The sequence below is a fragment of the Emydura macquarii genome, unplaced genomic scaffold, assembly GCF_026122565.2.
Source record: "Emydura macquarii macquarii isolate MOO-44397 ecotype Brisbane River unplaced genomic scaffold, CSIRO-AGI_Emac_v2 contig_3114, whole genome shotgun sequence".
Taxonomy (NCBI): domain Eukaryota; kingdom Metazoa; phylum Chordata; order Testudines; family Chelidae; genus Emydura; species Emydura macquarii.
Window position 1 is genome coordinate 2,084,550 of NW_027133251.1, and position 21,869 is coordinate 2,106,418.

At 42.8% G+C, this 21,869-nt stretch overlaps 1 protein-coding gene across 2 annotated transcripts in view; it reads right to left on the reverse strand.

The window, feature by feature from the left end:
• The window catches only part of UBAP1 (ubiquitin associated protein 1), a 44,039-nt gene extending 23,123 nt beyond the window's left edge, over positions 1 to 20,916 (reverse strand). Inside the window, exons 1-2 of one of the 2 annotated variants that reach the window (XM_067530905.1) lie at positions 20,690 to 20,916; positions 373 to 413 (exon numbers count right to left, since the gene is read on the reverse strand). In XM_067530905.1, the coding sequence (XP_067387006.1) occupies positions 373 to 406 (34 nt within the window). In that variant the 5' untranslated portion in view covers positions 407 to 413; positions 20,690 to 20,916. Of the gene's footprint in view, positions 1 to 372; positions 414 to 19,466; positions 20,058 to 20,689 lie in introns of those variants that run through there. The other variant, XM_067530906.1, reaches the window with a different exon arrangement.
• Positions 20,917 to 21,869: the final 953 nt, after the last annotated feature.

Consider the following 21,869-nt stretch of genomic DNA (forward strand, 5'->3'; position numbering starts at 1 on the left):
TGGAAGGACCAGCTCTAGTAGAGACAGAGCAGACTAATCTCCACTGAGCATGCTGTCAGTCCCTGGCCTCTGTGCTGACTGCCAGTTAATGCCAACAGTGGAGGTTTCTGAAGTGCACACGTATCCATTGAAAACCTGGATTTAGACCAAACTCATTTCACACAGGTCAATAAACAGCCAACAGAAAATGGCTACTTTTGGACAACAGCAGGATGGCGAAAAGCTCTAGAATCTCCTATTAATCCCAAAAGCCACCCAATTTCCAGTCCTGTTATTAGATGAAACAAATGTATATTAGAGGCAACACAGAATGTTTTATGGGAGCTTCCTCAAATTAATCTTTTCAATACAAAAATGCTGCACTTCACTTACCATGAAAGTCGGATCCCGACTTCTTAGAAGCCATTTAGAACCTGAAAAACAGTTCAGAGGAGCATTAATAATCTTCCACATATGTAAAATAGTATTATACGATGAACTTCTATTGTTTCTTCCACCCAAGGATCTCCGGACGCTTTGCAAACATTTGTTCAACGTAGCGTAAAGCCCCTGAGACATGGGTAAACAAACCCATTTTATAGCTTGCAAAACAGACAGATTAAGTAACTCAAAGAGCACTAAAAGCCTGAACGAGTGCCCAGCTAGCTTTCAAACACACAGCAGCCCTGTCAAGAAAAAGTAGATGGCGGTTTAAAAACAACACGACAGCTATCATGTTTTAATTAATATTATTTTAAACAGCACTTCATGCCTAATGTATACAGGATTTAGATCCTAGAGTTTCATATTATGCATCAATCAAGGTCAGCACTTAAAATTTTAAATCTTCAAATGCTGGACCGGGGGAAGGGGCATTCTCCCCACTACTAGGCAATCTTCAAGGGACATTAAAATGGTCCGGCCCCATTTACACTAGCAGCAGACAAATCTCAGCCTTGGCTGGGACAGATCTATTGTTGACACCCACTTATCACAGGACATCTTCCTAGAGGAGAATAAGCCTAATAGACAGCATCATTAGGAAGTTCCCCCCAAAATATTCCTTTTCTTAATTTAATCCCCCCATTAATTCCCACGCATTTACAGCACCCAAAAAGGATTCTTCTCCTTCCTTAATGCCTACATCCTTTATATCTATGCACAATCACATTTTCCCTGTCCCCCACCGCAACCCAAAAAGGCATTGTTTGACCAAGCTCACTCTTTTACTTGGTCTTTCTTGGATACCTTCCAATATGTCTGCCCCCTTCTATCAATGAGAGGACAACATTTGAAAAGAGCATTTTTGGTGTAACAACACTTGAACCAGAGAAAGGAAAAGAACAACCTAACCTGATCCACAAGTAACACACATGAAAACAGCTACAAGTTTTTGGTGGGGTTTGTTGGGTTGGGTTGGGGGGAACAGACCTTGGGGGAAAAATGAAGCATGTCTACTAGTTCAAGGAGTAAATCTGCTAGTTTGCGCGCGCACACAAAAAGTTACACTTGCGCTGCAGTGATCCCTTCCATTTAAAGTAATAAGACAGCTGTGCGCTGTTTATTGTGAATTCAGCTGAATGAATGTTCCAAGTGTAACTTTAGTACCTCTCTTCCTATTACACTTTCCCTCCTAACTTCACTCTGTTGTCTCTTGCTTTTCATTCCTCTACTAAGTCCTGGTGGAGCTCTTCCTGTGTTGTATTCTGCACCTATGTGTCTCCTTTCTTCTCCCTCCATACAAGCCCCTCACACCCAGGAAGTTGTTAATGAATATCCAGTACACAGAACTAAACCTAGCAGCAAAGGGGATGTAATCCAGGTGCCACCCCCACCCCAGGTACTGTCCTAGGGACGTATCCAGGTAAAAAGCCAATCAACTCCCAACCTACTGCCCCTGGACCACGTTCAGGGTTACCATCTTTCATATCTGCATCCAGTTCGTATGAGTCTTCCTCCTCTATGAATAGCTCCAGTGCTGTCCTCTGCTGCTGCTGCTATTCAGAGCCGCAGCTGAACTCCAATCCATTTCATTGCATCCCAGAGGGTACTGAGCAGCAGTTTTTAGCATGCTCCAGCCTGACAAGTACTGAGTTGGAGCCATCTGCAGACTCAGGAAGACAGCAGTGCCTCAGTTTCTATTCAATTCTTATTTGGAATGTTTTCTTTGCAATTATAAGGGCTGGAAATGTAACGCACACACTGGGAAAGTTTCCTGCTCACCATGGGCAGAGGGTTCTTCAAGAACTGTCTTTAATACTGCTGTACAGCCATCTAGCTCCCATTCCTTCGTGACTCCATATGCAAGAGCTTTTGTGGAGGAGCAACACCCTTTATGACTCTCTGGGTTCTGTCCAATGGGGGTGATTTTAGCATTCTACCCAGCCTTACCTGCCAGGACTTGCATGCAGGTCAGCGGTACACAATCACTGACAATGATAAAGGCAACAGAGAGATCCAGTAGTGACTACATGAATGTTTGACTTTGTTCTGTGCTCTTAAGGTTCCCCATCACCGCCACCACATCTGTCAGTGCGCCAGGTCCCAAGATGAAACAATTGTCCAGAGTCTAGCAAGCCTTCCTGGAACGTGACTGGAGCACAGTGGGCGGATTTTAGGCCGTGAGCAACAACAAGTCAGGCAAGGTAACTCCGAATCCATTTGTAACTAAACCATGTGTAATTCTGCTGATGCTTTCTGTAGTACCCCTGTAAGCACTACAATTTCTCTTAACGTCTGTACAATTTCCCAAAACACACTTTAAACCAAACACTACTGGCTTTGGAGTCTGTTTGTTCCCTCTTCAGGGCTACCAGCTAAGTATTGAAGCTTCTCAAGGGATGTAGACAATATAGCATGAGGTGCCAGGCACTAAGTCTGAAGCCCAAAGAACACAAAGGAAGGCAGCCAAGGAGCAAACCACCTATGGATTACCTGGCACAGCTGCACTGTTTAACTGCCAGTGTGAATGGGACTTAAACGGCCTCAATTCAACGAAGAAAGGCATGAGACAGTAGATCTCACACACTTACTAAAGACACTGTGCCTTTCAGACACTAAATCACAGGGCTGGGCAACAACTGAACATTTAACTAAAATACAATGACTAAGCAAAGGAGGATTTGGGGAAAGTCAACTTGATATTTATTACAAGAAAAAGCAACAAGAATACATATGAGATAGAGACCATATTTGATTCCATCATCCTCACCCTTCATATGTCACTAACCTTGCATTGTAAGATCTCTCGGACAGGCTCTGTGTGTAACTCTAATTTCCGCACCTAGCACAACAAACTCCAATTCAAAACAAGGGCCTTTGGGTACTACGATGGGTTATTACAAATCCTACATTCCTTATTACGATCATTTCTCTATTTACCAGCTAAGATTGGAGAATTTTCAGAAATAAAGTTTGAAAAGATCCTTTAAAAGGAGGTGAGAAAAAAAATCTCAGTAATTAAAAAATCTCAGAGCAAAGGGGAGGGATTGCTATGCGAATACAACAGGAATTATCTAGAGTCAGCACGCACCCTATGCTTCTGGCTTCAGGTCAGAGTACCAGAAGCAGTTTAATCATTCTGCTGCAGGACCTTATGTAACTGGTTCTCCTCTACCAGCGTACGGCTTGGGGTTTTCTGAGTGGCTGCAGCTGGTTTTTCATTCCTAAGGTTTTTTTGTTTGTTTGTTTGTTTTTAAGTTAAAGAAGCCCTCTCCATACTCCACCGTCTTTATAGCTGTTGACCGTATCACTAACACTGCATTTGAGGCCCCAACCCTGCAATGAGCTTCCCACAGGCAGATCCCCACAACCACAAGGAGGAGCCTCAATAAGTAATAAAAGTTAGTTCCCCGTTAGTGTCCACCTCCCTGGAGCTCACTGCAGGAGCGAAGCCCTTATTCGCTTTTCCTCATTAAGTAAGGAAGGTTCCTCTTTCCCCTGTCCACTTTCAGCTTAGCGGTCACCAATAGCTCATGCAAAGGGTCGGTGCATATGCTACAGCAAAGGCCTTCTGAAACGAGAGCTGGTAAGTCTGCTTTCAAGGCACTAACTCCAGGGGCACGGCAAGCTCAGAAAGGAGAGCGCTGCACACCATAGAGCAGTCCTCTCCTGCCAACTTCAGGCTTTATTAGGCCCACTCCCTCTCAGAGAGAGGCTCAGATGGCACAGGAGGAGCCAGATAGATAGGTGTGGCCAAGGGACATTGTGGGACTGTCTCACCAGCGAGTGAGACGGGCATTAGACAGACTACTGCCAAAGTTACCGGGGTGGCGGGGATTTTACTCCTCATTTGCATATATATTCTGTTGCTGTATTTTTGCAAGTTTATGACTGTGTTCCCTGTCCCCTAATAAAGGCGTCCTAGTTTGTACACGGTCTGAGAGTGCTTGTGAGTGGGGAAATTCTGCCTGTTAAGGGCACCAAGGAGGGTGTGTTTATTTTCCTCAGGTATCAGAGTGGGCTCAAGCCAGTTTACTTATACGTCAAGAGGAACCCGAGATACATTTTTGCTGCCATTCACCACCTGGAATAAGGGTTACACTTGTCTAGATTCCAAACCACAGGCGCCCTTCGAAACCACTCTCCTGCTAAGATTCCCATCGCAATTGTGTACGTGGATTTTTGAGCGAGGGTTTCCTCAAGCTCCTGATAGAATTTTTCCACATCATCATCATCGCTTGTGGGAGCATAGATTTGGATAATTTTGAGGCTGCTGTTCAGTTGGAGATGTAGCATTCCAATGCATGATAACTTAAACTTGCAGGAGATAATTTTTGAAGACCATTCCTTGTTGACGATAAAACCGATTCCTCCAACGGTCCTCACACCTTCTCCTTTTCCTAACATGAGGGTGCTTCTGTCTCTCCACTTTACTTCCATCTCCTTTTTTGTTGTGTTTTGCAGAGTCCCAGGACATCACAAACTATCCTTGCATTCTCCTCCATTAGATAGTTGGTCGAGTCGTCCTTCATCAATGTCCAAGATTCAGATGCCTCAGCACAGGGGGCTGGAGTTGATGACCTCTCATAGTCCCTCTTCCAGCCCTGCATTTCTATGATTCTACCTGTGATTTGATTCAAATATGCAATTACTAACACAAATGCCATAGAAGGTATTTTAGATTTAGACCTTATTTTAAGGCTCAAATTTGATATTAAGTATGTGTGTTTACAGTAGCATCCACAGACCATAAAGAACATCTATTGTGCTAGGCTATGAACACACACAGATGTGTACAAACCCTGCCCTGAAGATCATACAAGCTACAAATTTTAGACAGAAATCTTTTACTCCAGATAAGTGTGAAAGCATTGTTACAGGATCCAAGTACTAATTATGAAGTCTAAAGCCTAGTAAAACCAAGGCTGGCCAGAGAAGATAACCAATGTACAAGGCACAGACTCAATTACCATTTTGTAGACACTTCTGTTTCCATACAGGTGATATTTCCCAAAAGTCTGCAGCAACTAGTCCAGCCTTGTACTTCTAATGAACTCTGCAGACACCAACTGCATTGATGTAACTGCTGTCGGTATTCCCCTTTCATAAAAGGAAATTGCACTGAACTACCCTCCATAATGACTATTTTGATATCTGATGTCCTTCGAAACCTTGATTTATGTCAAGTTACAACCACATTCCCCTGAGCAGAGGCTGCTACTCTTTCACCAAGTTTGGTAGAAAGGGAAGTCTGAAGCAAACCCACGCTAATCACTTCAAGTGCCACTGCAAGCTATGAAACATTCCTTGTTTCAGGGTGGACAAACATGAATAGCTTCCATTTCAGCTCACCTAAACGTACGGAGTTTGAAAGTCACTCTCTGAAATTAAAACAGTAAGACTACTAGCTAAGGATTTAACGAGAAATCCCACAATGTGACGTTACTCAATTAAGGAAGAACATAGGGGTTATATGGTATGAAAATACAGTTTAATGATACCGATAATGTTCACTAAAAGCTCCTCGCGTATAGCATGTCTCCAACAGTGACAAAGATTCAGCAACTGAACCATTTAGAGAGTCCAATTTCTTTTAAACACCCTCCATCTTTTATTCTTAAAGAAAGCGTATGTAGCATGTTATGCCTCCTGCTAAACCAAGACCAGACATCAATAGGAGTTAAACCTGAAAGCAGAGCAAAAGAAACTATAAATACAACGTCTTGTTTGAAAAGAATAGTTATTGTACAATACAGTGACTGTATTCACCACATTCAATATTACTAGGTACTGCTATGCAACTACTTTCACATAATGTTCTACTCTGTTCCTTAAAGAAACTAGACTTACAAGCACATCTCGAAGAGGTGGTGGTCTTGGACTTTCAAGACTCTTCTTGGGGGAAACAGGGCAGCCAAACAACAGTTTTCCTTTATAACCCCAGTACAACCAAGACACTATTGATCTTTACAGCCCAGATCAAAGTAAATTATGTTTCCCATTTAATTAATCTATATTTATCAGAAAGAAATTAAGGACTGGCGAGGTACAGTATGTGAGCACATTAATTTTTACATTGCTAAACAGCCCATCAACAAAATGAGTTAGGGCAGTGATACTCAGATCTCAGTGGTTCAGGAACCAAATTAGCAATCAACATTACCCAAAAAAGCCACAATCGTGTGAATTCACTTTTATTTACTATGTTTATATATATATAATTCTCACAGCAAAGAGACTGACCACGTATTATTTTTTTATCAACTACAACTTGTTAATAACAAAGTAAAAGCCTCCTGACTGGTTAATAATTAAATCACCCAGTGTTTTAATATCACACGCTGCAAAGAGCCACAGGAGACACATTAAAGAGCCACTTGTGGCTCGCGAACCTCAGTCTGCGCATCACTGATGTAGGGAGACAGCTGGGTTTACTAAACACGCATTTTTCTAGGACTACAAGTTTCAAAACACACAAACACGAGAAAGGGAATAACTGAAAGCTGGTCCTTCTCTTCAGCTAGAGGCCATCTTTGGACACAAGACAGTGGAAATTGCATGGAGAATGAGAAAGCTACGGTCCAAGCTTAAGTAAAGCACAAACAGTGGGACAGTGAAGCAGTGCAAGAATGGAAAATGCAGCCTGTTTAAAATGGGGGCTTTAACAAAAAATGGAATTCATAATGAGCACCAGTAGCACCAGAGAGAAAACATCACTACCCCTCATGTAGGATGTATGCAGCAGTCGAGCCATGCGGGGCTTCAAACTCTGAACTCGTCAGAGAGGAGACAGTGTGGTGATCAGAGGAGGTGAGAGTTCTGGTACCACTTCTGCCACTGATCCTATGCTAAATAGAGCAAGTAATTTACAGTTAATCTGAAAGGGGAGGGAATGGGTTTCTGCCTTTTCTGGCTTCTTTAAGGTCCATAAAGTGGGTTTTATGCCCACCACAAGAATGTTTCCTTGAATGTGTGTTACATTACAAATTCAAGCCTTATCTACTCTCTTCTTCTTGGAACACTTTATGGACAAGCAGGGAGCTAGCCGAATTATAGCATAATATATCAAACAAGTAAAATCTGATTGAGAAGGAAAATGGTAAGTATTCTACCTGTTTACATTTTATTTGGCATCCATTTAACTTATATATTCTATAAACAGTTGGAAGAGAAGATACACCACCATTACCTCTTCCATTATGGACAGAGAAAGCCCACAACATACCTCTGGGACCTCTAAGTCCTCTGGCAAAGCTAGGGAAGGTGAGACATGAAATTCCTGATATTTCTAAAGTAAAACAATCGTTTCTGACGAGCTTTCCAGGCCTAATTTGCTATAGAAAAGGAAAAAGAAGGAAACATGCAATTTTATCCCTTTTGCAAGTTACGTTTAACTTCTATTTTGGTTTGATGATCTGTAACATGCAGATAATACAGATACTAAATAGCTCAGAGATCCTCAGATGAAGGGCACTAAGTGCCTATTCTCAAATGATTTCATTTACTGGTTCAGCTGTAGTTTGTCTCATGACAGAACCTCGTACTACTAAGGAAGAGAACCAGGAAATTTTGAGAGTCTCTCTGAACTGGCCCTGGCCCTAGGCAACGTTATTAGCTTCTCCCCTTAACACAGTAAAATTTAACCTAAAATATTTTTTTTAAAGTAAAGCACTATCTAGATAGCTTCCTCTGGTCTATTTAACCACCACATATGGAAGAGCCGCTAACATTAAGATGAAGTGCAACAAACTGCAGTTTAATTTTATTCTATTCTGCTGACCAAGTTGAATGAAAAATACTAGGTCATTCTGCACATGTGAAAAAGATCTGGAAACCAAGTCAGCATATGATTAGAATGCTGTTCTAGTTGTTGCACACTGCGGGGAAGCCAGATGGACACAAAGTTTACCTGGACGTATTCAGCTATTATGCACACAGGAAAGTCTGCACAGTTTGACCAAAAGTGCCCCGACGACATTTCTCTAACTCAGCTTTTGGGACTGCCCCATACTACTAATTTTTTGTCTCTAATCCATAAATTCTAGGTAAAAGTGAGTGAAAAAATCTTACACTAATTAGAATTTCCTTATGCCTGTTAGGTTGAGATTATCAAAAGGTTTGAAGCAGGAATGATTTGGAAGTGTTTGTTCTGTTACCTAGAAGCAACTTCTGAGTTTCTGGATAACAAATGCCAGTCCCACCATTGATATTTAGAGATGAGCTCTGAACTGCTATCTCAGACTATTACATTTGACTTTAAACCTTATGGAAAAAACCCAACAGTTAACTAATGCCACAAGTTCAGTCTTGTGGAGGTTTAACACACCATAATGTTATACAAACTCTCTCCATGCCATGGGAAGAAATTCATCTCCGATGACACTCACTAAACTCTAAGCAACAGTTGCGCTTTTCTTTTTAATGTCACTTCTTACGTAATTATAGTAGTTGCTCCAGTTTTTAACTAGTGTTTTTGTGAGTCTTCTCAATTGTGAATGTTTATTGGATTATTGTTTTTGTTTAGTAAAACTATCTAAAATTCTACAAAGAAATCCACCCAGAAAAATTTGCAGCGAGTTACAACAGATTTTAGCCTTTACATTAAGCAGGTCAAATACCAGCCTATGTTTCATAATAGTGTGAAATCAGTCAGCATAATGGACATAAAACTGCCCAAGAATAATAGGCCCAGTGTTTCATTTGATTTATAAATTCAGCCATTTGCATTTAAACTAAAGTCACATGCACTGCCCTTTTTACCACATGCTTAACCTTTTCCAATAGGACATAACTTCTTGTTTCTATAAGTTTCACAGAGATGTCAAATATAGGAACTTCACAAAGCATGCCGTATTTGACTTTTCCAGCTGAAAAAGCCAACTCTCCCTACCCCATCTGGTTAGCTTCCCAGACACACTGCTTCCACTCCAGACCACCACAATTTCTCCACTCACCTTGTACAACTTCTGGCAACACCTTATTTCCCCATAATGCTACTTTTACTCCCCCTCTTCCAACACCCTGAAGCCTCCATCATTTTCTTCTAAGACATCTTAGATCTACCAGCCTCAGCAACACAACCCAGAAGAGCATTAAATATGCAGATTAATCATCAACCGCAAAATTTCCACCAAATTCCAAGACACCTGGGAGCTCATAACTGATACTGAAATCAGAAATAAGGCTCCATATTTAATGTGCCATTGACATCTCTTGATGCCAACAATATTAACAGGGAAGCTTTCCCATTAGGGACTGGATCCTACATTATTCTCTGCTGAAACATACCTCATATTAATATATGAAACTGGGAGTTTTGAAAATGTACTACTACTGCAGAAAACCCACTGCTGAAGGATCATGAAATGCATTGAAAAAAATGTGATTTTTGATTGGGCAACATAAACATCTGGATTCTGACACAAAGTTTCCTTAAAAACTTTATCTTGTACTCTATTAAGCACCCCATCTTACTAACAACTTTGTTATACCGGTCAAGTTAGAAGTGGACAAGAAGAAGGTTTAGAATGCAAGCCTCAATTCAATCTTACTACTATGGAATTGTGACCAGCTATTCCACAATAACATCTGATTTTAATTTAGTCAACTACCTTCTCTAATAGTCAAAGCCAAATGATTTTCAGCTCAGCCTGAATAAGTTTCAATGCTAGTTCACTCTATTCTATCTAAGGTCACACAGTGCACCCATCATTGGTATCCAAGTGCCTAAAACAGAAGAAGTCTGTCCTTGTGCAACCCATGTGGTCAGGCTGAGAAGAGAGGATAGCAAGAATGAGTCTTAGGATAGTGTCTATGCAAAAATACGTGCAAGGTGAAAAAACTGACTTTCCAATGGCACAGCTTCTAAGAAAAGTTCTCTCAATATAAATGCTGCCAAGGATTACAGCCAGGGGAAGTGACCATTGATTGCTAGGTCTTAAGGGAAACAACACTCAACATATTGTTTTGTAAGTCCAGTGAGCTGTGGTGTCAGCACTGAAACATTTCTTCCCCGCACATAACACTGTACTGTACAGCCAGAAGGCAAATTGTAAACTATAACCTAATAAAAGACAAGCCAAACTCATACCTACAGTCCTATGTCCAACTGTGACTAAAACATCATCAGAAACCTTGGCTCATCTCTGAACACTGTTCTAGCTAAATCTGTTTCTAAGTTTGTCCAGCCAGTCCAGAGAGGGCTGAATGGTGGGCTGTTTTATCGTTTTGGTTTTTTTAATTACAATCGATGGTAGAAGAAAGCTAGGTTTGGATCAGTGCACGTTGGCTAGCCACACTGGGTTAGAGAGGTTTCACAGGAACCATGTGTTAAAAACAATTAACCAAGGGTCAATGGTTACAATGCAGCTACTTTCTCATTGTGTACCCTCTAATCACCCTTTCGGGGAAACGAAAGCGGCAAGCAGCACACTGAATCTCCTGGACTCTGGTAACTGTGGAACTAAACAAGCATAAGGAAATACTATAAAAGATTGGCCCTTCAGCTGAATATCGAGGGCCTATCAGCTGCAAAGGGCTCCTAATTCTGTTTTAACCACAGAGGACGTGGGTCCCATAAAGAAAACCTAGAGAGGAAAAAGGTCTAGAAAGGGGGAAATATGGATCCAAAAGCAGACACTTAAAACCCTTTCACAAACAATTTATAGATATTTGCTTAAAGTCTGGGGAGAAGGGCTGAGGCTGATGTCAAGGGGGAGCACGTTCCATACTGCAAAGAGCACTCCTGTGAAGGTACGATCACCTGGCAAAGGACGACACCGACGTGTGTCAAAAGGAGAACAAGCTGTCAGAACAAGCACACACAGGACAGTGAGTAGGTGCTCACCTGGCTGTACTAAATGCTTTTCCGGAGCTCCAGATTCAGCTGTCCTTTGCCTCCCAAGCAACAACAGCTTGGGCATTTCCATTTTTGCTGATGGTTTGTCCTGCACAGTTCTATATGTTAGATCCTCACTTTCATGAGCAGAGAAATCATACCCCCCAAGTATGGGGGGTTTAACTACCATGGGGTGGGGGTGTTATATTATAAAATTAGAATGACAATTCGATAAGCAGCTTGTGCCACTGATGTCCACTAGGGATCCCCAAGTGACTAGGCTGCCTTCAGCTATACTATCCTCTTAACACAGAAAGGCATTTATTCATCAGGATCTCTTTACTTTCATGCTCTGCAGCAGGAGGCAGCCCTACCACAGGCCACTCCAGCAAAAAGAAATGCAGCTCAGATAGAAAATCTAATGACAGCATCTTGAAGTTTCAGAAAGAGGAAGACACAGGCTACAGTACCCTGATTCTGCAGTCATAAAAGGATGTTTATGTGAACAGCTGTACTTATAGTAGATAAGAAAAATTCAGGAGTGTGATCAAGCCCAATTCTTCAGGGCATAAGCAAACCAACTGCCTACCGCTAGGAAGCAGTGTCCCTCCAAGGCAGACAACTGCAAAACTGGCCCTTATGGTTGCCTTTTTTGGTTGTTTGTTTTTGTTTTTTAAACCTCCTCGTAACAGATGCAACCCCACCCTTCTCCTGAAGCAACTGATATTTGCCACTGTCAGAGACTGGATATCCAACTAGATGGATCGTGGTCTGGATCCTGTATAATAATTTCTATGTTCCAACAGCGGTACTCTGACTGTAATTATTTCCATTATTTAAAGCAACTACCAACATCTCAGTTTGCTCATACGGGATCACATGAGTGTGAAATGAAAGACCTCCTGATGATCAGGAGTAGGCTGTACATCAGCGCTTCACCAAACTGACACAGAATGGATTTGATTCAAATTAATGTGCAGAAAAACACATTAAACTACACGAGACTGAAGGTGACCGACAAACACAAAATTACACCTACCCAAGACCAAACGCCACAATGTATGAACTAGCATTCCCTGGACAAACGGCAATTTCATATTCATGTATGGGAGAGGGAAAGGAAAAGCACATCCAGAAAATAAGCTGCTTATAAATAAAAATTAGAAAAAACCATGGGTTTTATATCCCCCTCCCAACAGGAGGTGGTATTTCACTGTTGCATACACTTCCTTAACCATCCCCAGAGCAGAGAATTACCTTGCCACAGTTTCATAATAAATCAATCATAACAGTAAATAATAATAGCACCTAGTTCTTATACAGCCCTTTTCTCCAGTAGGTATCAAAATGCTTTACAATCGAAGGAAGAATCATTATGCCCATTTTACAGATGAGGAAGCTGGAGTACAGAGATGAAGTAACTTGCCCAAGGTCATCCAACAGCCCAGTAGTGGATCTGAGAACAGAATTCAATTCTCCCAAGTCCCAGCCCAGCATCTACATGGAGCATTTTATGAAATTCTCCCAGCTTTGCTCTCACACTGGTGCAGCTCAATTTTCTCCTTCCCTTCCACCCCTCACTTCCAACTGAACACACACACAACTTCCCCTTCTTTTATGTTAATAAAGCATTCATCTCCAGTTTATTCTCCTATCCTTTTGATATGAAAATTTGGTTTATGGAACAGTAATTCATAAATTGTTCCATGGTCTTCACGTAGGCTTGCAATTCTGCACTGATTTTTGCCTACACCACCTTCAGTCTGGCCCAGCAGTACACAGTGCAAAGTAGCATTTCTCTCTGCACATTAACAGTTTCTGCTATATCTTCAAGAAAGTAGTCACCACAGAAGTGTTTAGGACAGTCAATGCTATAACAAATCAAAGCCACTAGCTTTATAAGTAAGAGAAGTCTTAAGAAATACATTAACCTCTTTTTCCTCAGCCAATTCTAATGTCAATCTGACCCAATTGCCCCAGGCCCCATTCAGTTACAAAATGAAACTAAGACTAGAGTTAAACTGCTGGTTGTGACAGCCACATGACTGTCTAACAGCTGTGCCTGTCGATATCTCCACTGGGAAAACCAGACAGTCAGGTCACATTCCCAAGTGCAGTGTGCACAGCTGATAGCCATTACTGCAAGGTAGAAGTGGGGCAAACTAACCCTTGGACTATCTTCTAGGAGACAGAAAGCTGTGATGGAGAGTGTGACAAATCCCTGTACACTAGATTCTCACCCACATCACCTAGGAACCATTCCCAGTCTGCCTTTCTTTCCCAGTATGTCTGAGCCAAGCTGGCTTACTTGAGAAAATAAATCCAGTGCTACCTGGTGACAACATAAGTGTCACATTTATGTGTCTACAGTCTGGGTCGAAGATGACAGGAGAACATGTATTACAGGCTCCATGAGGGTGTAAGAATGATCAACTGTCCTCACTCCAAATTCCAAGAGAAACTAGGAGACCATTGCAATACTACCCAGAATAAAAGCCCCGTTCACCACACAGTACTGAAATCACAGGTCTTTTCATTAATGAAATGTTTCTCTGGAATGCATTTGAAGTCCTTCTTTGGACCAATACCACAATACAGTCAGCATCTCCCAAAAAGAAATAATATTTCCAGAGTCTGTACACTTCCTCTATCCGTGATGTGGAAACTCAGTGCAAAGAAAGGGAAGTTACAGAGCAAGGGTATGTCTATATTGCAAAAAGGAACCCGCAACAGCGAGTCTCAGAGCCCAGGTCCACTGACTTTGGCTCATTCTACAGGGCTAAAAACTACAGTACAGATCTCCCCCCTCAGGCTGGAACCTGGGCTCCATCCCTCTCAAAGGTTTCAAAGCCAGGACACCAGACTTCGTTGGAACATCTTTGCTGTTATCTTTAGCCCCGAAGCATAAGCCCAAGTCAGTTGACCTGGGTGCTCAGACTCCCTGCCAAGGGATATTTTTTAGTAGCATAGATGTACCCTGAGTGAAGTATTAGGCAGCTCATCTTAGTGGAGAGGCAGGGTCTCCATTGGTTAAAATGGGGATGAGGATTGCTTAATTCTATATGCAGTTCTTGTCTCACTGTGTGACCATGGGCAACTCACAACTATCTAGGTATTGGCACCAGAATAAGTGCTGTATCTAAGCACACCCGGCTTCACAATCTCTCCCTACCTCCCTTTACCCTGACTTTAAAATGGAGATAACATCACCCAGGTTCACAAGGCTAGAGTCAGTACAAGTTTGGGATCTTCAGATGGAAGATATTACATAAATTGGAAGTCTGTGCCCACACTAGACTTCTCAGGCTACCACTTTGCAATATCACTTAGCTAGGACTAAATCAAAAATTAAGAGCAGCATAGTTATAAGTTAACAAAAACTTTGACCTCTTCGCTTCCTAACTTAAAAAGCAGTTTAACTGCTCATAGTCGTCAGTGCCCAGGCATCACAGTGAAGGGCACATGATAAATGCTCGTAATAATAACCAAGGAGGTAATCCACATGACACAGATGTCAACCCACATCCTACACCAGAGGAGGAAGCTTTGGGGTACAGAATAGCTAAGTCAATTGGAGCCTCACCTGTCCTAGGACACAACTCAAACATAGTGATTCAGTTGTTCCCATCTGACAGTTTGGTGACTCATGTGAGGTGAGCAGATTATTTCTATCCAGTTCTAAGTACTGAAAGTCTAGGAGGTGGCAAGCCCCAAAATAAAGAGACTGAACATAATGAATTACTCTTGTCAGCTAGTTCATGGCCCATAATTGTTTTACAAAGAACCATTCCAGACAAAGGTAGTTCTGTGTCTACTTTCCTATTCTCATGATTCTGCAATTAACTCAGAACAAAAACAAATCTTTATAAAAATCTCTTTCCAGACACACACCTGCTAAGTCAGAATAAAAAGAGCTTCACTCAGAAGAGTACAAAAACCAGCCATTTAAATATAGCTATGTGATTACTTGTAAAATTACCCCAGAACTGTAAGTACAAAAAGCTTCCTGTCTGTCAATTACACTGAATTCCTGTCAATAATGTTAATTAGTAACTCAAGTCCAGTCTTGTGAGCAGCTTACATCACAATGATATGCAAAATCCTGCAATATCACAGAGAGAAGCAAAACTTTAAAGACACACTAAAAACTGAGAAAGTGCCCTTTTTTGTATTACTATCACAATTTTTCTTCTTTTTTGTTTTTAAACAATTCTTTTAACTGATGTTTCCATGAGGTCTATATGGGGAATTTAATGCTTTCTATGTTTAGTTAATCTTTTGTTTAGTAATAATGAATAATACTAGTACTGTCTATTTCTTATATAACACTTTTCATCAGTAGATCTCAAAGCACTTCACAGTCTTTATTTATTCTCACAACACCCCTGTGAGATAGGGAAGCATTATTATGCCCATTTTACAGACTGGGAACTGAAGCACAGAGGCTAGGCGGTTTGCCCAGGGCAAACAGTAGTCCACAGTAGAGCAGGAAATAGGATATGGGAAATCCAAGTTCAAAGTCAGAGCTGTCCTGCTTAATTAGAAGTTAAGATGCCAGGTACTCTTTTCCTAAGTTGCATAGAACATAGCACAATTGGATCCATTTTCCACACACACAACTCAATGTAGTCCAGATCATTAAAGGTAATTTTCCCACTCTTACAAATGCCCATCTCTACTAAACTGTATAACTAAAAGCACCTCCTATATTTCCATTTCAGCTTGTCTTTGCACAGAAACAGAATAAAGTGCATGACAATGAAATTCATGGTATCAGCATAGCACCCAGTTGTTCTGCTATAGTGAAAGGAAACCTAAATCCCACGTCATATATGGGATTCTTTCACTCGGTGCTTAACAAGAAGTCTAAGATTTTATTAAGACATTTTTATTTTAAGGAGTTTAGTGTTGGTGAAACATGCAAATCTGAAGGCTTAAGAATCCTGTCCACTGTCCCCAAAATAGGTGTAATACAGGCGCTATCATGCCAATATGCCTGATCGTCTAGAGGCACCACTTCCTTAGCCAGGAATGGAGGGAAGTAGGTTAACACAATGACTACACTACAAAATTAAGTTAATCTACTTTATGTTGGCATTCAGCTGCTGCTGTAAGAACATCACTTGTGCGTGTCTACGCTTTGCTCGTGTCCGTGGTGCACAGCCTCACCAGGAACACTTGTATCAATTGTAGTGTCAGCATGAGGCATTGTGGGATGGCTCCTGAAAGCCAGTACCAGTAAACATAAGCAACGCAGTGTCTACACTAACACTCCGTCGACCTAACTACATCAACCATGACTCTACGTCACTCATGATGGTGGAGTTAAGTCAGCATAGGAGGGCAGTTACGTCAGTGGGAACAGAATTTAAGTGTAGACATTTCCATAGTTAGATTGACATAAGCTGTCTTGCATCAAACTAACTCGGCAGTGCAGAAGACCTAAGTCTCCATAGCCATTTCAATCTGTGACCTGTTGAAGTTAATAAGTGGCCCAAATGTAGGAATGGGAGTGGGTGGAGGAGGTATACACATTTGTCCATTCAGATGGGACTTAAACTCACTTCACACAGGCTACCAGACAGCCACTGTATGGGTAGACAAGGTGGATGAGGTAACATCTGTGTTTGGATCTACTTCTGTTTGTTAGAGAGACAAGCTTTTGAGCTACACAGAGCTCTTCACTGGAGGCCTGAAGAAGAGCTCTGTGTAGTTCAAAAGGTTCTCTCTCTCACAAACAGAGGTTGATCCAATAAAAGATATTACCTCAACCACCTTGTCTCTGTAATATCCTGGGACCAACATGGCTACAGCATTGCAAACATTGTATGGGAATGAATTCTAGTCCCTATAACATAGGTTGAACCAACTAGCAGTTAAAAGCTCCTGATCTCGTTACCAGTCTCTGAACTATTCAGTACCACCAGCCAAACAGTTTTTTAAGTACAGTTCACGTTCAGCCTGTTTTTTAGCAGCAGAAGCACTGATGGCTTCAGAGGTGCAATTCATGCCCTCCTGAGCTACTGATCTTCCTAGTTAAACTATTACTCCTATGATGTCAGAGTTGCCGATAGGACAGCTAAAAATGTAAAGCATTAGTCAGAAATTTCTGGTCTAACCCTAAAAATAAAACAGCTGATGTAATATAGCATTTCAAGACATCTATTTTATTTTATAAATATACTACAAGTTTAAGGATCCTAAATAAAGCCTGCAGCATCTTTAAGAAAACCAGCAGAATCAACTCAAATTACAGACTGTAAAGGCAGTACTTCTAAAAGCCCATCTCCCATGAGCTATGTGAATTTCTCAGATAATCTAACATTTATGGAAATACCCAAGAGAAGCAAAGATTTAGAACAACTCAAATCTGATCTCTCCTACTGGAAAAAGGCAAAAAAACCCCACAACCAACATTGGCTTTTCTGAAAATAACTTCGTCTCAAGAATGCATCAACTGCAACCAGTTATGAAGGCCGCTGAACTTGGGCACTCACTCAAACACTGCCTACTCAAACTACATCAGAGGATCTTGGCACTAAGTAATGCAGAAGCATACCATAGGGGATTAGCTACCTAAGTGGTTAACATGGAGGCACTGTGTGCTCAACTTTTTAACAATCAACTACAATCCCAGAGGCTGATTAGAAAGCATGCTCTGAAAAAACAGTGATATTTCCTTCCTACGGCATCAGGGGTAGGTAGATTTAAAGCAAAGGGACAAGAAACCAAACAGTTCTGTCATGACACAGAGAAGCTTTTTTTAAAGCAAAACAGCTCTTTTATTGTTCTCAAATAACCTCCCTCTTTTCCTACAAATCTCTCTTTAAATACATCTCACAGAGCTTTTCTATTATGGCCCCTCCAGAAATTCTCTACCACATCAAACATATTGGACTGACTTGTTCTCTCTGTGTCCTAAGCAGACTGTAAGATCTCCTGTCAAACAGTAGCAGTTGATCAAGGCCATGGAAACTCATCTGAAGAGAGATTATAAAACAGGGACCATTTACCTAACAAATGATGAAAAAGAGAGGACACAGTAGAAAGTATATAAAATAACGAATGGGCTAAAAGAGGAAGATAAGGAGAACAGAAGCTCCCAATCTCTTTAACATGGCTTGACGGAATTCCAGTTTTATTTTTTTTATAATTGACAGATAATATTGATTCTTATTTTTAAAGAATTTTTTTCCTATTTTTATCCATTTAAATGTTTATAGTTGTGCAAATTTATGGGTTTAAGCATTTTTTTTTTTATATATTTGTCAATTTACATTTTCACAGTTGCAGGAATCTATGGGGGAAAACAGATAATGGAGGGGGTTGCACAATAATTTAATGATGGTAGATATTGAGATCCAAAAAGTTAAGGCTTTAGAACTATTAGAACACAAATTGTCAACAGCACGTGTCAAAATTTACATAATCAGTATCGTTAAATCAAACTCCATTAAGTTCTCAAGCACCATTTTTCTTACTTTACCTATCTGTAAATTTTGATTATTGTCAATTAATATATTTTTCATTAGTTTATATGCATCCGGACAAACTTATGTTTATCTTATCTAATCCTTCCAAGGCAACTCATAACACAAAGGGACAATCAATTACATTAAAAAGGTGGGGAATTTAAACCCGATAAAAGGAATTATTATTTTGTAAAACATGTCTTTTTTTTTCCCCAACATCAGGAAAATTAGGTTTTGTTGCTGTTTGTCAGATTTCCTGTGAGAGTAAGGACAAAACACTTAACTTCTGTGTCTGTTTACCCATCAGCATCATAAAGGCATTACCTACCATGCAGGATTTTTGCAAGGTTTAGTTAGCTGATGTATATGCTTTAAGATCTATACATGTACAGAACTAAATGTATTTAGCAGTGTGTTTTCTTGTCCTTTCTATGACATAACAATTTTTCATAAATAAGTGCACCACACAGTACTTTCAAAAGCAGTTCTAGATGTCTTAAAACTTAAGATTTGAAATGCAAGAAAAGATTTAAATACAGATCACCCCACTCTCACCAACAACTCTCATGCTTTCTCCCATTGAATTCCTCCAAAATGGGAAAAATTCTCATCAAAATCAATATAGCCATCACTTTATCCTCCTTCCAACCCCTCCACAAGACTCATCTTTGCTGTGATGCCTATAGACCATTAGCATCAGAAAAGAGCTCAACAGTTGACAAGCAGGGTACACTTACTATTTTGTAAAACACCAGCCTGTTTTAATGTTGCTTGGTCTCTCTCACCCCGTTTGTCTGTTTCATCCACCTGCTATGTCTTGTTATAAACCCAGACTGAGAGTTCACTGGAGAAGATTGGTTTAGCGGTCCCAACCAAGCCCCTAAATGGCAATTTCTCTAATAACCATAAACATTTTGAAGGTGGCAATCTGCACCTAGGTGTCATTCATCAATTCACAGCTGAACAACAGAGAGACACAATACTGTTCTCCCCTTTACAGCACAGCCTTTAGCTGAACTGCCTGGAGGACATTAGGAGCATACCACTAACCGAAGGAATGAAAACCTGTGACTAGGAAAGGTCTCACGCTGGGTGAAGCAACTGTGACTCAGGAAAAGGAAGTTTCACTTGACTACACTGAACTGTATTAGCACTGGGAGAGTCCAACAAGCCAAGAAGGTGAGTTCCTTCCTGCAGTCCGCCCTGAAAACCAAGGGCAGAGAAAATGGCAGCAGGCTTGAAAATAGCAAGTGTCAGGGGCCGGGAGTGGAAATGGAGAAGTCTCCCCAGCCCTGCCCAGTTGGAAAGCGAGGTCATTACACCTCTTGGGAGCCTTCAAAAGGGGAGGAAGAAATACATTCCTCAGTTCCCAGGAGAGGAATAGCAGAGTCCTCACTGTCCACCAAGAGGGGAATCCTGGAGGGTAATCAGAAAAGGGTAAAAGACTGCAGTCCTTATGGGGGAGAGGAAGGGGGCAAGAAATAGAGTATCTGTTATACACACGTCCTCCTGCTAGAGCCCTGAGGGGGCTGGTAGATGTGTGTAGTAAGGAATCTGGGGTGCGTGGGAGGGCTAACTTGACCCTGTTCAAGGGGCGAGAGGGTCAGCATGGGGGGAGAAGTATGAGACTAACAGAGGCCCTGCCCTCTGGAGGGGGGGGGGGATATGGGATGCATGAGGAGAGACTAGGGGGGTAACAGTCTCCTCCCGAAAATCAGAGAGGTGGCAGGGAGACCTGGGGGTAACAGAGGCTCCCCGCTCCCAGGATCGGGGCGGCGGGGGGGGGGGGGGAAAGAGGCTCCCAGGATCGGGGGGGCACAGAGGCTCCCCGCTCCCAGGATCGGGGGGGGGGGGCGAGCCGAGGGGGGACAGAGGCTCCCCGCTCAGGATCGGGGGGGCGGCTGGAACGGAGCGGGTCACGACACTGCTCAGGACACCCCCCCGCCCCACTTGCACTCACCCGAGCGGCGCCGCGCGGCCCCGCTGACGACTCCGGCTGTCGCTCTCGGCCTGGCCTCGCCCCGCCCCTAGGTCGCCCGAGCGGCGGCGTCTCCTCCTCCAGAGCCCCGACGGGACGACACCATCTTGTCTCTCTGACCCAGGCCCGGCCCCCAGACCTCCGCGACGGCGACGTGCTACGTCCCCGACGCCGCCAGCCTGACCTCGCCGGCCAATCGGAGGAGGGGACGCGCGATGACGTCTCCCTTCTCGAATAGGGGTGGGTGGGAAGATGGGGAGCGAGCCGGAGGCGGGGCGGCCTTTGACGTGGCTCCGCCCCCAGGGCGGGGTAATGGCGGTTGACGCCGGCCAGGCGGCGGCGCAGCTGTGGTGCGAGGCGCGTGCCCTGCCCGTCCACCTCCACCCCCCACAATTAGAGCTGGAGCCGCTGTTGGCTCCGCCCCTCCCATCAGCTCCGCCCCCTCGCCTGAGGCGAGGAGCGGGAGTCTCCGGCCACCCGCTGCATGCCCAGCCCCCCGCCTCACAGCACAGCAACGCGCCCCTAGGAAAGTGGGGGGGGGGGGTCGTGCACAGCGCCCCCAGCCAGGACTCCACACACCTGGCTTCTCGCCCCACCTCCGCCGCTGGCCTGCTCCGTGCCTCAGTTTCCCCATTTGTAAACCAGGGCTGAGGAGACTGAGCCCTCTGGAGAGGAGGCGAGCGCCCCGACTGAGAGAGGGCTAGGGCCGGGGTGAGTCCCTCACCCGCCCCAGAGGCCCTTTTCTAGGTCTGAGGTACACCCCATCCCCCCAACACCTGAGCACCTCCAGGCTGTAGCGTGTTTATCCGCCCTGGCCGATCCCCGTCGTACACGGGGCACTGAGGCAGCGAGACGCAGCGATTTGTACACAGTCCTCAGCGAAATATTTGGAAAATTTTGTTATTTTTCCTGAAATAAAACTGTGGATTAGAAACTGGGAGACATTTCAGGAGACCACCATATTCAGAGACGCACACGTTCATTTCGATGACATTAATTTTGCCCCCTGAGGGCACGGGTTCGCCGTATGCCCCAAACTCTCATTACCTGGGCTAAAATGGGCTCTCAATTAATTTTGACCAAATTCTCACAAAAAGTCTGTGACAGAGCAAGGAATCAAATGCAGGTCTCCCAAGTCCCTGGCTAGTGCCTCAACCGCTGG